We start from the raw sequence: 16,065 nt of genomic DNA, 5'->3' as shown, positions 1-16,065 counted from the left end.
GCAGTAAATATTTGACACATATAATACACATAATTCAAATCCTTCTATAATTTATATACTTTGAATTTCAGCCCCATCCCTTCCATGAATAAAACAAGAATGACAGTGTCATCATTTTGTCTTGATGGCAATGGTATTATTGTTTTTCCCCCCTAAGTTTTAAAATTTTTCCATAGTTTTATTGATGTACTATTACATAATAGTGGGATTCATTTGTGTGTGTATATATATATATATATATATATATATATATATCAATATAATTTAGTCAATATTATTCCCCCATATTTCCCCTTTCTTCTCTCCTCCCTCAGTATTTCTTTTTAATATCAACCACAATCCCAATTCTTAGATCAGTTCAGGCTGGAGACATCATTTTGTTCAAGAAAGCAGTCATAACTGTTTTATTTTTATTTTTTATACTGACGATGGAAATCTGGGGCACTTTACCACTGAGCTACATCCCCAGCCCTTTTTATTTTTATTGTGAGACAAGGTCTCACTAAGTTACTGATGTTGCCCTTGAACTTGCAACCCTCCTGCCTTGGCTTCCCAAGTCTCTGGAATTACAGGTGTGCACCATCACACCTGGCTGCAATCATACTTTTACTATATTAATAGATATGTCCTTTGGAAATCCCCACTAATTCCCTATCTGCAGATTTAAGTTATGAAAGGCAACTTCATGGGCAAGTAACCAGTGCCCTCACACAGGGCCTCAGACTCAGAAGTTCTCTGTGCTTGGTCAAATGCTCTTCCATCTCTATCTTGAAAATCTGAATGATTTTGAAACAAGTGTCACCATATTTACATCTTACACTGGGTCCTGCAATCTGTATTCAGCCTATCCTGAATGCACAGAAGATCCAGTTCATCTAGTTTCCTAAAACATGCATATAAAATTTAGTCTCTATTCCAGCATGATTGTTCATCCTTGCAAAAAACAAACCAGTTTAAGTAATTATTTACCTTTCCTGACACCCTATTCATGGTATTGTGCCCCTCAGGTCACACTCTGTAGTTTCAAGGAATCCTAGACTGCCATCAATCAGCATGCTGCCCAGTGATCTTAGTTTTTGTATGCTAATTATATTATATATGTTGTGTTGTGCTATGTTAAATATTAGTTTATGATTTGTTTTCCCTGCCATGGAAAAATCAGTAATAATGGGAAGTGAATTATACTTCCACCCAGTCAAAGGGAATGTGTCCCTGTGCCTGCTGAGATTATTTGAATACAACCTCTCTTCTCTCTGATGTGCAGGGTGGAGAGAGAAGAAGGCAACTGTGAGGTTAAAAGGGAAGTGGAGAGGTGGCTGAAACAACCAGAGAAGTGAAGATTACCCAAGACTAGGAAAAGAAATAGAAGTCTGCAGTTTCCTTTAGTGGTTGGCACCCATGACCCACACCTTGCCCAGGAACGTGACAGACTTAAGGGGAAAAAAAAGACTGTGCACAATTTCAGTGCCAAGCATTACCCAGAAGTAAGAAGGCCTTTAGACATCAGGGATTCAGTTTGGGCACACAAGTGGCAATCATTTGGAACAAAGATTGGAGAAATTTTTTTCTTTATGTAAGAATATTAGAGGCTAGTTGGAAAGGGGAGAGAAACTGATAATGATAGATATTAAAAATTTCCCCCAGTCTAACCAAACAGGGACTTAAAATCAGACTATTGGATTTAAATAAAATTCAGAAATGTGATAGTTCTTACACGTCCCATGGCAATTTTTTTCCTGCCGCAATATAGTATTTAACCCAAAAGCCCCCAGCTAATGGCACACAATTTCAAAAACAAATGCTTTTGGATTTAGTCATGAACAAAAGTTCCATCCAAAACATGCCCACCTCTCTTTATACCGAAGAGTCATTTATGTTACTGAGAGGGCAGGTGAGGACCCATTGAGGTAGACATCTGGCTATCCCAGTCAATAAAAATTCTGCCCTTTAGGACCTTTTCCTCAGCAACCCCCCTCACTGCTCCAGGAATTTAAGGATAAGGAGAAAACTTGAGAAGGAAGACAAAGCCTTCCTGGAGAAAAAAAATCAGAAAAAGGCAACCTCAAGGGCATGTGACTATAAACTATAATTTATAAACTATAAACTGTTCTTCTATGGTCTCTCTTGTTGTAGGAGTTTGGAGCATTTTTCTGTTAAAAATTTTCTGTCTACAAGACTATCTAATTCCAGAGACATCCTATGCTGAGTGTTGTTTTCAATAGACATTGCCTGAAACACACAGCCGTTGGAATCTACACACCTGTCTTAAGATGGCTGACAAAAGCTGCTCTATGAAGCTGCTTTGCTCCACCTGGGGAATAATTTCCACAAGCATCATTTCTCTGCTACCTCATCAAGCCTCCTTTCCACTAAGTAAATACACAGATCCAAACTGGGATTCTCCTAGCTCTTACAATCTGACTTAGAGGAAAAGCTGGCATTTGGAGTCTTATGCCCTAAAGGGGAATATGACACAAACTTAACTTTCCTGCTGTTGTTATTTTTACATTTTTGTTGTTTTTAATGTTTTGCTTTTTATTTTATTAGTTTTTTTTCTTTTACTAAACCCTATTGATTATGTTTCTGTTGTTAGAGGTTCTTAAAAGGAGTACCATTCAATCTAAACAGAAACTGGTTTGGAGAAACTAACTGAGCAACGATCAAGCATATATCAGAGCCTTCCTGATTCCCAGAATTTCAGTGACTGGTGTTTCAAGCCTTCTCCTTGATAATACAGGTGTTCCTTCCAGATATCTAATCCTCTAATGGTGGGACCTGGTTCCTGAAGCTTCTTCAGGCAGTCCCCTTCACTCTTCCAGTTGCCTGAAGAACATTATTCAAATGGTCCTGGTCTTATGGTCATGACCAATCCATGCATGTCCTTATGCCTGGAGAATAGTCAGACTCTTACCCTACACATATCTTGGGCAACATTATACAGTTGGATTTGAGGCTATAAGACTTTCAGTCACTCAGCCACTATTAGCTGTGCATTGTCTTTCTCCACAGTTCTGTTGCCCAAGGCATTTCTAATACGAGCCCAGAAGAGTGGCCTCTCATGAACATTGTCTGGCCAAGTAATAAACGTCTGTCTGTTCACAAGTTTCCTGAGTCGGTGGTAGCTGGATAACTTATAGTTTGGGATCTCTTCCAAGAAGATCAAGATAATAACATCCTCATGCTCATAGAACATCTTGATACTGGCCAGTTGTACTTCAAGCCGACACCATTCACTGTGGAGGTAGTGGTTACTGACCACACACAAAGTCTTTCGGCTGGTATCAATGGCATTCTGGATGTTTTCAAAGATGTCCATACCTGGTTCAAAGTCCCGGTGGTGAAGACAGAGCTTAAATTTGGGCTGGCCACCATCTTCTAGGGCTGGAACAAGCTCTTCATATACCCACTGCTCATCAGTGGCAGTGAAAGAGACAAAGGCATCATAGATGAATTCCTTCTCTGTCCTGTGCCATTTAGCTAGGTACCAGGCTCGAAATATGTAGAGCCCATACCATAGAGATGAAATAATCTTGGCACTGAACCAAGAGAAGACCATGGTTGTGAGGACCAGGCTGAAGGAAGAGAAGAAGTAGATCTTTCCAAGGTCAAAATTACACATGGCATCATCAAAATCTATCAACAAACTCTGGGTATCTGGCTGATGACAGGGGTAGCTCCCGAGATAGGGGATATGGACAACTGCTGTGTTTATTGACCAGTTTTTGAACCACATATTGTCACAGTTGCACTGAAGTTTGTTCCCATAGAGATCAAAGTACATCAAAGACTTCAGATTCTCCAAATGACTTTGATTAATGACTTTCAGGTTGTTGAATCTTAAAGAGAAGACCTGAAGGCTTTCTAAGCCAGAGAACATGCCAGGAGTCAGTGACTCCATGTTGTTGTTTTCAAGGCGCAGCATCTTTAGTCTTTTGAGTTTTTGGAATAAGGAAGTATTTAAATAGAGACTTCGGTCCCCAGCTTTTGTTCCGGAAATATCCAATTTTGTGAGATTAACCAGGGGGTCAAATTGGAGGTGATCCAGGAATATCATGGAATTTTTTCCTAGGAATAGTTCCTGCAAGCAATTCAGCCCTTGGAAGAAGTTGGTTGGAACAACCTGAATCCCATGATTTTGTCCTTCAAGGTTGAGTTGTTTCAAAGACTTGAGGTTCTTGAATGGAGGAAATTGCAAGGTCCTAGTGGTTTCATATGTAATCCTATTATAACTGAGATTCAACACTTCTAAATTTTCAAGGCCCAAGAAAAGTTTTAAATGAAAACCTGACAAGCTATTGTATGCCAGATCAAGATAATATAGGTGAGTGAGACCAAAAAATGCATTCTCCTCTATAACTTCTAGGCGGTTCCTGGAGAGAATCAGAACTTTGAGCTTTTTCAGAAATTGAAAGGTTCTTTGCTTCAGAGTATGAATATTGTTGAGTCTAAGATCTAAGCTCTCTAAATTTGTCAAGTGAACAAAGGATGAACTGTCAATCATTACTATCCAGCACTCAGCTAAGTTGAGCTCCTTCAACAAATCTAGCCCATGGAAGGCCATATGATTGAGTTCTGTGATGGGGTTTTTAGAGAGAAACAGAGATTGTAGGCCTTTCAGGGGTGAAAATGCAAAATCCGGAAAGCTTTTAAACTTGTTATGGCTCAGGTATAGGGCTGTCAAGTTCTGGAGGGAACTCCAAGTCTTGTTGCTGACGAAGGAAAGCTGGCACTTGTTTAGATGCAGACTTTGGAGGCTGGGCATAGCAACAAATTCATTGTCATTGAGATAAACCAGATCACTGTTTTGGCTCAGGTCAAGGGACAAAAGCCTGGTGCAATTGGCAAGATGCTTTATGTCCCCTGCATCCATGGCATTTTTCTGAAAAACTAATGCTTCTAGTGTGGGTAAGTTTTTCAGGAGGCAACATACTGTATTCAAGTTTAAGTGACCACCTCTAAGGTCCAGCTTAGTGATGTCCATTTCTCTTAGATTCTGCAGGTACTTGGCTAGAAGCATCTCCAGTTTCACCAGTGTTCCACTCAAATTCAAGCTCCTCAGTTGGGGTAGAGTTTCCAGATCCACATTCTGGATGACTTGGTGTCTATTCTGAGAGACATCCAGAGTGGTCAGATTAGGCAGTGACAAAGCAGAGAAATTTAATTCCTTTAGTTTGTTTCCCTGAAGGCTGAGATGGGTCAGGGAGACCAATGACCTTGGGTTATGGTCCAAGGATATGATATTGTTATTAGTAAGGTCAAGGTATTCCAGGCATGGAAGTTGCTGGACTGCTTCAAGAATATTGGAAAAATTGGTGATATGGTTTCGAGACAGGCTTAAATGTTTCAATTTGACAAGAGGTACAAAGGCAGTTTTGTGAATATAAGTAATAAAATTATGGCTCAGGAGCAAAGTCTCCAAGTTGGACAGTCCCTCAAAGGAGTTGTTCACACTTTCAATCTTATTTTCTACTAAATTCAGAAAGGTCAGGTTTCCAAGTTCCTTAAAGGCACCCTTATCAATCTTCCAAATTAAATTCCATTCCAGGCGCAAGTCCACCAGGGCAGACAAATTAGCAAAGCTATGGGGAGGAAGGACCTGAATTTGGTTTTGTGTCAGATTAAGGTGAGTAGTGTATCTAGGGATGTCACCAATGGCATCTGTCAAGTTGGTGATCTCCTTCCGAATGCAGAACACGTGGCGGATGTTTAATTCATACTGTGTGCATTTGCGGAACCCATATGACTCTACCAAAGACAGTAGACAAAGCCCAATGAAAATGAGCCTAAGCAGTTGAGAAGGGAGGAGGCTCTCTGAGCTCATTCTGTTGGCCCCAGGCCTCAGAGTTACAATAGGAAAAAATATCCCTTCACATTTGTGCTGCTGGTTTTTGAAGGAATGGTCTTTCCATTTTGACTTTGCTGCAAAAAAAAGAGTAAAAAAGGGAGAGAGAGATATTTTAGTTTAAATTTCTATCTCCTAATAAATATTTCATAGTTGCTTCAAGGAATCTAAAAAGCTCTGTCCCAAAATGAACTTCAAAAACCATTTCCCAAGCATTCTTTGTGTGTCAGTAAAGACTACTGTTCTCCTACAGTCAAAATTGTCAGCACGTGGAGGCAAAGAAGCAATTGCATATTTAATTTAATTTAGGCAATTTAAGAATTTCCATGGGGCTAGGGTTGTGGCTCAGTGGTAGAATTCTTGCCTAGCATGCGCAAGGCACTAGGTTCGATCCCCAGCACCACATAAAAATAAAAATAAATAAAATAAAGGTATTTTATCTGTCTACAACTAAAACATTAAAAAAAAGAATTTTCTGAACCCTCCTTGCATCCCTGCACAATAAAATATCTCTATTGTTGTTTGAGTTGATACCTGAAATTGTACCACTGGAGATGTATTGGAGATGGAGGATCTCTGGAGGAGATGGAGGAGTCTGTGGATCTCAATCAAGTTAGAAAATAAACATCCATGATAGGGACAAAAAAAATGATGTATAGGTCACTTCTTACCTTAACATAAACAAATATAGGAGTCCTTGATTTAAAGGACTGATTTATTACAATTTGCATTTACAGTTCTCAGGCTATTGGTACAATATGTGACATTGATAGTAAACAAAAAAAATATTACAATACTTAGTTTGGTCACTCTACATTCTGATGTGTGATGCCCAAGGTTTCTCCAGCCTTGCCTCCAATTTCAACCTGTTCCCAGTCACTTGTGATGTAGTGAAAATAGCATCAGCTCATGCAGACCTAGGCTCCAATCCTATGTCCTTTCACAAATTATTGAACCTCTCCACCCATGTTTCCTTATCCATACAATGAGATGATAACACCTACTCCCTCATAATGTTGTGATGATTTAACAAGACAAAATATGTAGTTTGTGTCTAGTACACTCCAAAGCTCACTAAAAGTTTATTCTTGCTGGTCATGATGGCTCACACCTTAATCCCAGCAACTCAGGAGGCTGAAGCAGGAGGATTCCGAGTTCAAAGCCAACCTCAGCAACTCAGCAAAGCCCTGTCTCAAAATAAAACAAAAACAGGGCTGGGAATGTAGCTCAAAGATAGAGCTCCTCTGGATTTAATCCTTAGTCCCACAAAAATGGTATTCTTTTCTCATTAACACAAGACAGACACCAGCACACCATCTTTTGTGGATTCTAGCCCTTGCCTCAAGAGCACCAGCAACTCCAGAGAAAGGAGAGGAATTGTTTTCCATTCACATGTAATTTTATATGCTCACAAAAATATGTAATATATTTTCTAACATTGATTGTAATTCTAGGAATCACAAAAAAATATCCGTTACACACACAGACACACAGACACAGACACACACACACACACACACACATATATATATATAAAATCATTTATGAACCCCTTTGTTAACTATATATAGAATAGTATATACATATGTGTATATATATATATATATACATTTACACACACACATATATATATGCATATATATATATAGAGAGAGAGAGAGAGAGAGTGAGAGAGAGAGAATCTAATAGAGACAGGCAACTGTGTGTATAATAGAGTTAGAGAGAGAGAGAGTTGTAATCTGGTTTCCCCACAAAAAAAAAATGGGAATTTCTTGGATTGGTTCATTTATGATCAACAATGTTTCTTTGAATGGAATGACAAAATGTGACTTTTAAAAGTTTTTATAAGTAAACTACTTCCTGAAGTCTGTAATATTAAAACTCACGAGAGTAGTCCACGAAAGAAGCAACATCAATAACTTGGTATTATACACTTTTATAATATTGGCAATTCTAATAGTATTAAAATGATAAAATTGTCTTTTTTGTCTTTTTTAAATTCATTTTTAGCCAACACATAAAACATAAAAGTATACACTTCCATGTATACATATACTAAACATTATAGTATCATGTTATAGGCACTCAGATTCCTGGAAATAAACATTACAGTGCCATGAGGATTTGACGTATGCATATTGTGTAATATTTAGTTGTATTGGACACAATATGTTTATTTATGTATTTTTATGTGGTGCTGAGGATCAAACCCAGGGCCTTGCACGTGCTAAGCGAGCGCTCTACTGCTGAGCCACAACCACAGCCCTCCCCTCAAATTTTTATCAGTTCCTATGGTAAAAGCTTTCAAGCTCCTTTTTTTCTAGCCTTTTAAAATGTATGGTACATTAATATTATCTATGGTTTCCTACTATGCAATGGCATACCTCAACACCTTACTCCTGACTGTTAATAAGTACCCATTAATGAACCTTCCCTATCCCTCCCCTCTCCTGCTCTCCTCAGCTTCCAGTAACCACCGTTCTACTTTCAACTTCTATGAGATCAACTTTTTTCCATTCCTCCTGTAAGTGAGATCATGCAGTACTTATATACCTGTGCTTGACTTATTTCACTTAACAGTGATAACTGTTTCTATCCATGTTGCTGTTAATAACAGGATTTCATTCTTTTTATGATTAAATATTATTCCATTGTATATATGCACCACATTTTATTTATCCATTTGCTAGCTGATGGACAGTTAGCTGGTTTCCTTTTCTTGGCATTGTGAATAATATTGCAGTGAGCAAAGGGCTACAGAGATTTTATTGACATACTGGTTTCCTTTCCTTTGGATATATTCACAGTAGTGGAAATGCTGGATCCAAAACAGTGGTAGTTCATTTTTTAATATTTTATATTTTAAGTTGTTGTTGGACACAGTACCTTCATTTATTAATTTATTAATTTATATGGTGCTGAGATCAAACCCAGGGCCTTGCACATGCTAGACAAGCAGTCTACCGCTGAACCACAATCCCAGCCCTCAATTTTTAATTTTTAATTTTAGGAACTTCCATATTGTTTTCCAGAATAGCTGCATCTTTGTCAGTGCTTATTACATTAGCCCTTTTGATAGCAGCCAAACTACTCTGATTTCATCTCACTCTAGTTAGAATGGAAATAGTAGTAACAATAAATGTTGGCAAGGATGTTGGGAAAAAGGTACACTAATACATTGATGGTGGGACTGCAAATTGGTGCAACCACTATGGAAGGCAGTATGGAGATTCCTCAGAAAACTTAAAACGGAATCTCAATTTGACCCAGCTATCCCACTCCTCGGTTAATACTCAAAGGACTTAAAATCAGCATACTACAGTGACTCAGCCACATCAATGTTTATAGCAGCTCAATTCACAATAGCCAAACTATGAAACCAACCTAGATACCCTTCCACAGATGAATAGATAAAGAAAATGTAGTATATATACACAATGGAATATTACTCAGCCTTAAAGAAGAATGAAATTATGCCTTTTGCCAGTAAATGGATGGAGCTAGAGAATATCATGCTAAGTGAAATAAGCCAATTCCCCAAAACCAAAGGCCAAATGTTTTCTCTGATGTGTGGATGCTAATTCCCAATAAGAAGGAGGGGCTAGGGAAGAATAGAGATACTTTGGACTAGGCAGAGGGGAGTAAAGGGAGAAAAGGGGTATGGGGGTAAGAATGATAGTAGAATGAATTGAACATTGTCTTTCTTTTGAGAGAGAGAGAGAGAGAGAGAGAGAGAGAGAGAGGGAGAGAGAGAATGAATCTTTTTTTGTAGATGGATACAACACAATGCCTTTATTTTTATGTGGTGCTGAGAATCAAACCCGGATCCCGCCTGTGCTAGGTGAGCGCTCTACCCCTGAGCCACAATTCCAGCCCCTCAAACATTGTCTTTTATTAATATTACTTAAATATATTATTTTCCCCTTCTTCTTCTCCCTTTTCTTTTCAGTTCTCCCTCCCTCTTCTACAATGTAACTGGAAAACATGAGTTTTCCAAAATTTGGTCTATCAAACTTTTTTCCAGATGTTTTTCTTCTGCCTTTCCTTCCCCTCCTTTCCTTTTCATTTTCTTTCCGTGAAGAACTAAGCACTATTTTGAACTTTGAGAGAAAATAAAATGGGGAAGGGGGACTGGGGCTGTGGCTCAGTGGTAGAGTGCTTCTCTAGCACATGTGAGGCACTGGTTTCCACCCTCAGCACTACATGTAAATAAATAAACAATAAAGGTATTGTGTCCATCTACAACTAGAAAAATACATTAAAGTAAATAAATAAATGGACTATGTTTATTTCAAAAAATGGGGAAGGGGATAAAACAACAATACAAAAAGAAAGGAGAAGGAAACATGATTGTGATCTGGTGATCCATGAAGACAAGGGAGAGGTAAACATTTTACCTATGCTGAACCAACAAAGGAATGGGGAAACAGGAAGAGAAAGGAGAAAATATAAGAAATATTGGGAGCAGAGGAAAAGGGGGAAACAGGGAGATAATATAATTAGAGATAAGACAGTCTACCCAGTAAGGTTCTGTGATATGATATCTGAATATTTGTGATTTTTCAGAATCTTTCCATTTATTTGATGGCCTTTTGGATTTTTCTTTCAGTAACCTGCTTACTTATATCCATTCTCGTGGGCATTCTTGTATATTCTAGATATTAATCCCTTATTGGTTTTACTGATTTAAATATCTTCTGTCTCCTATCACTTAAAATTGTTTATCAACCCCTTCATTAACCAGAACATTTTAATTATAATATGGCAAAGCCATGTCTTTTGGGTCTTGATTATTCTGCTTTTCAATTCCTATCTAAAACATTTTGCTGACCAGGTGTAATTACTTTTGTAATCCCAGCTACTCAAGAGGCTAAAGCAGGAGGATTGTGAGTTCAAGGCCAGTCTCAGCAAGTTAGAGATCCTGTCTCGAAATAACAAGATCCTGTTAGGTTTTATCTGATAAAATAATTATATTATCTGTAAATATGTGGTTATTTTTCAAATTCTTATATTTTCTTTTTGTTTCTTTTATATTACAATATAATATAAATATATAGTCTTACAATACTGTCCATAACCTCTAATGCTATCAGTTATGATTTGGATGCAAGGTGTCCCCTGAAAGCTCCACAGAAGAAATGATTGGGTTATAAGAGTCTTAACCCAATCAATAAATTAATCCCCTGATAGAGATTAATTGAGTGGTAATTGAAGTGGTAGGGTGTTGGCTGGAAGAGGTGGGACTTTAGGACATAGCTTCAGAGTATATCATTTGTATCATGAAAGTAGAAACTCTCTTTCTGCTTTGTGATCATGACACGAGCTGCTTTCCTCCACTGATTCCCTCTGCCATGATGTTCTGCCTTACTTTGAGCTCAAGGAATGGAGATTGCTGTCTGTGGATTGAGACCTCTGAAACTGTGAGCCCTCAAATAAACTTTTCCTCCTCTATAATTGTGCTCATGAGATCCTTTTAATCACAGCAGCAAAAAAAGTTGACTAAAACACTATCTTAAATCATGGTGGTGATAGAGGATATCTTTCTGTTAATGAGATGGCATCTATAGGTTTTACATTAGTTGCTGTTGGCTATAGATTTTGATATATGTCAAGTTAGGAAAATTACTTCCCACTCTTACTTTTTTGGGGGGAGGGGGTTCTGGGTGTTGAACCCAGGGATTTTACCATGGAGTTGCATCCCCAGTCCTTTTTATTTTTATTTTGAGATACATAGGATCTTGGCAAATTGCTGAAGCTGCACTTGAATTTGAGATCCTGCTGCCTCAGCCACTCAAAACAATGGGATTATAAGCATGCACCACCACACCTGACCCTACTCCTAATTTTTAAGGGAAGAATGTAGTTGACTTTTGCTAGAACAAAAATAAAGGCATGGAAATAGAACCATCAACCAAGAGAGTGTGTATAGAGGCAATAAACTTCAGAGATTAAATTTTGCACAAATGATAGACTGGCTATAAGTATGGAAAGAACTATAACACTATCAAGCACTTAATATGCACATTCAAAGACATGAATTGGGTGTCAACCAATATGAAAAATTTTGGTATATATGTGTAATAAGAATTGTAATTCAAAAAAAAAGTTCATGTATAAAGACATGAATTGGCATGAACATACTTTATACACAAAGATATGAAAAATTGTGCTCTATATGTGTAATAAGAATTGTAATGCATTCCACTGTTGTATATTTAAAAATAAAATCAATTAAAAAGTAATATGCACATTCATGAAAATTTATTAATTCATTGCAAAACTCTGCAAGGGAAATAGACTTAACCCCACTTTACATATGAAGAACTAGAAACTCTGAGGACAGGGCTTGCAATGCTAATATGTGGCAGATAAGTGACCAAGGAAAGGTTTACATCATTTGAGAATCACATGCTCTTTGAGGAGACACCAAAATAAGTGTAGTATGATGTACTCTATCTCAATTATTGCTCTGAAGAATGTTCATTTCATTTTATAAATTCTTGAGTATTTCAGAAAATGTGGTGTCTTAAGGTTATAGCCACACTTTATACTCACGTCTATAACACATTAAATGAAAAAGCAATGCTCTAATGATAGTTTCAGTTTCAATTTCAAGGCAGCCCACTGGTAATATGACTGAGATGAATACATTGATTCAGTGCTAGGTATGCAATGCTTTAAGGCATTTTGACCTATGAGGTCAAAAAGGCAAGGAGAAGTAAGTGGAAAAAAGGAGAAGAGGGCTATTACACAGTGAATACCAAAAAGAGAGAGAGAAAAAAAAGGAAAAAGGAGAGGAGGAGGAGTGAAAGAGGTAGTAGTAGAAATAAATATGTCTTGCAAAAGTGTGGGGTGGCTGGAGAAAACTGGGTGGAACAAGATGACATAGCCAAATTAGTGTATTCTCTGTTGTCAAAGATGGAAGAAGACAAAGAATATGAGCCCTAAAATATTTGCTTGTTTCCATTGGAAATTTCAAATAAAACAATAATCATCAAGTTGTCCTAAGTGTGTACATCCAAAGTCATCTATACATCCAAATGTCCTACCCCAACAAAGGCCAGAAAGAGGCAAGACTTGTTAGTAATGTTTCTACAGTGGCAGGGCTGGTGGAGGAGGTTTCTGTTACCTGAAGCTGCTGGTGATACTGTAGTCAAAGGTGCAACATCAGAGCCAACATTGGAGCAGGAAGCTGAAATTTGCAAGCCAGAGAAGGAGAGTTCTTAAAGGTAGCCAAAATGAAGGGCTTCTAAAATCAGATGTCAAACTGGCTTCAACATGCTAAGGGGATGAGATCAGAGAACAGTCAAGAGTAAACAGGGAGCAATCTGTGGGTTTTGCAGCTTAATTTTAAAGACCCGTCACAGTTGCTTGATGCAAGGAATCTTTGAAAGGACCAGGACATGGCAGAAAGCCAACTCCTTCCTGTTATGGTGTTAAAAATAAAGCAAGGATTGTGAAGAAATAAGAACTTTCTAAAGCAGAATTGGAGCCTGTATTCTTCTGGATACATTTTTATACTGTTAACTGTTTTGGTCTACCTACTTAATTTATATACCTTTCAGAGAAAATTTGCTTACAGTGACCATATTTTCTGAGGGAAAAATCAAGACACCCTAGTACATATTTGTCTTACACAGGGTTAAAATATTTTTAAATGGAACTAACTTTAAATATTTAGGATGTACTTTTTACGGTATGTATAAAATTTAGTCTAAAAGCATGGCATTTAACATGTGATTAAATGTGATATTTGTGGATATTTTAATTAAAATTCTGGCATAAGACTTTCAGTTTAAAATGTAATCCTTAATTTTTTAAAACTTTTTATAAGAAAATAAAATTCAGGCATGCCTATAATCCCAGCAGCTAGGGAGGCTGAGGCAGGAGGATCATGAGTTCAAAACCAGCCTTAGCAACAGCAAGGCACTAAGCAACTCAGTGAGACCCTGTCTCTAAATCAAATTCAAAATAGGGCTGGGGATGTGCTCAGTGGCTGAGTTCTCCTGAGTTCAATCCCTTGTACACCCCCCACAAAGAAAAAGAAAAGAAAATTCAGTCTATATTGCTTCAATCTCTAACACTCTCCCCTGCATTATATACCATGAATGGCCTGAATAGCAGATTCTTTACTGGGAAAAAAAGGATTTTTAAAAACATTTGCATCTTAAATGTCCCTCAAAGGCTCATATGTTAAAGGCTTACTCTCACAGGCCATGGTAGCACACACCAGTAACTTGAGAGGCTAAAAAAGGAAGGTCACAAGTTTGAAGCCAGCCTTGGCAACTTAGCAAGATTTTATCTCAAAATAAAAAATAAAAAGGACTGGGGATGTCACTTACTAGTGAAGTGCACCTGGATACAATCCCCAATTTAAAAATAAAAAGGCTTAGTTCCCAGCTTGGAGATACTGGGAGGCAGTACAAACTTTAAGAGATGGAGCCTAGTTTGAAGTCTTTGAGCCACTGGGGATGTGCCCCTGAAGGAAATAATGGGAACCCACCTCCTTCCTCTATATTTTTGCTCCTAGACATGCGGTGAGCATCTTTGTTCCATGATACTTTCTGTGCCATGATATGCTGCCTAACCACGCACAAAAGCAATGGGACCAACTGACCATGGACTGAAAGCTCCAATACTGTGAGCCAAAATAAACCTTTCCTCTTTATAAGTTGATTATCTCAGGTATTTGTTACAGTAATGGACTGCTGACTTACACAGATGCCTTGATGCCTTGCCTGTTTTCCCTCAAAGGTGACATGTTACAAAACTGTAATATAATATCACAAGCAGAAAATTTGTACTGATACAATCCACCAGTCCTTAGAAAAATTAGGGATAACAGGAACATATCTCAACAACATAAAGGCTATCTATGCTAAGCCACAGGCCAATATCATTCTAAATAGAGAAAAATTGAAGGCATTCCCTCTAAGAACTGGAACAAGAGAGGGATGCCCTCTTTCCCCACTTCTATTTAACATAGTTCTTGAAACACTGGCCAGAGCAATTGGACAGATAAAAGAAATTAAAGGGATACACATAGGAAAAGAAGAACTCAAATTAGCACTATTTGCTGATGATATGATTCTATACCTAGAAGACCCAAAAAACTCCACCAGAAAACTTCTAGAACTAGTAAATGAATTCAACAAAGGAGCAGAATATAAAATCAACACCCATAACTCAAGGCATTTATGTATATCAGTGGCAAATCCTCTGAAAGAGAAATGAGGAAAACTACCCCATTTACAATAGCCTCAAAAAAAAAAAAAAACCTTGGGAATCAACAAAAGATGTGAAAGACCTCTACAATGAAAACTACAGAAAGAAATCAAAGAAGATTTGATTTCTTTCTGTAGAAAGAAAATCAAAGAAGAAAGAAATCAAAGAAGACCATAGAAGATGGAAAGATCTACTTTGCTCTTGGATAGGCAGAATTAATATTATCAAAATGACCATACTACCAAAAGCACTATACAGATTTAATGCAAATCTGATCAAAATCCCAGTGACATTCCTCATAGAAATAGAAAAAGTAATCATGAAATTCATCTGGAAAAATAACAGACCAAGAATACTTAACACAATCCTTAGCAGGAAGAGTGAAGCAGGTGGCATCACTATACCAGACCTTAAACTATACTGCAGAGCAATAGTAACAAAAACAGCATGGTATTGGCACCAAAACAGACTGATAGACCAATGGTACAGAATAGAGGACACAGACACTAACTCACAAAATTACAATTATTTTATATTAAAAATTACAATTATCTTATATTAGACAAAGGTGCCAAGAACATGCATTGGAGAAAAGATAGCCTCTTTAACAAATGGTGCTGGGAAAACTGGAAATCCATATGCAACAAAATGAAATTAAACCCATATTTCTCATCAAGCACAAAACTCAACTCAAAGTGGATCAAGGACCTAGGAATTAAACCAGAGACCCCACATCTAATAGAAGAAAAAGTAGGCCCTAATCTTCATCATATCAAATTTGGCCCCAACTTCCTTAATAAGATTCTTGTAGTGCAAGAATTAAAATCAAGAATCAATAAATGGGATGGCTTCAAACCAAAAAGTTTTTTCTCAGCAAAAGAAACAATCTGTGATGTGAATAGAGAGCCTACAGAAGGAGAGAAAATCTACCCCTCACACATCAGATAGAGCACTAATCTCTAGGGTATATAAAGAACTCAAAAAGCTAAACACAAAAA

The 16,065-nt window shown here is 37.5% G+C and overlaps 1 protein-coding gene across 1 annotated transcript; it reads right to left on the bottom strand.

Moving 5' to 3' along the window:
• Window positions 1–375: 375 nt before the first annotated feature.
• LOC101973760 (toll-like receptor 13) lies at window positions 376–13,147 on the bottom strand. Its single transcript, XM_005337505.3, has 2 exons — window positions 12,972–13,147; window positions 376–5,919 (listed from the first exon to the last, which is right to left on the bottom strand). The coding sequence occupies exon 2, from the start codon at window positions 5,819–5,821 to the stop codon at window positions 2,969–2,971; it is 2,853 nt and encodes a 950-aa protein (XP_005337562.1). The 5' UTR covers window positions 5,822–5,919; window positions 12,972–13,147; the 3' UTR covers window positions 376–2,968.
• Window positions 13,148–16,065: the final 2,918 nt, after the last annotated feature.

Source organism: Ictidomys tridecemlineatus, chromosome X (genome assembly GCF_052094955.1).
Source record: "Ictidomys tridecemlineatus isolate mIctTri1 chromosome X, mIctTri1.hap1, whole genome shotgun sequence".
NCBI lineage: Eukaryota > Metazoa > Chordata > Mammalia > Rodentia > Sciuridae > Ictidomys > Ictidomys tridecemlineatus.
Note: the sequence above shows the minus strand (reverse complement) of the source record. Positions and strands in the feature narration are given on the sequence as shown.

Bases quoted from the DNA above. Each gene is read 5' to 3' on its own strand.
- LOC101973760 (XM_005337505.3), bottom strand. From the start codon at position 5,821: ATGAGCTCAGAGAGCCTCCTCCCTTCTCAACTGCTTAGGCTCATTTTC.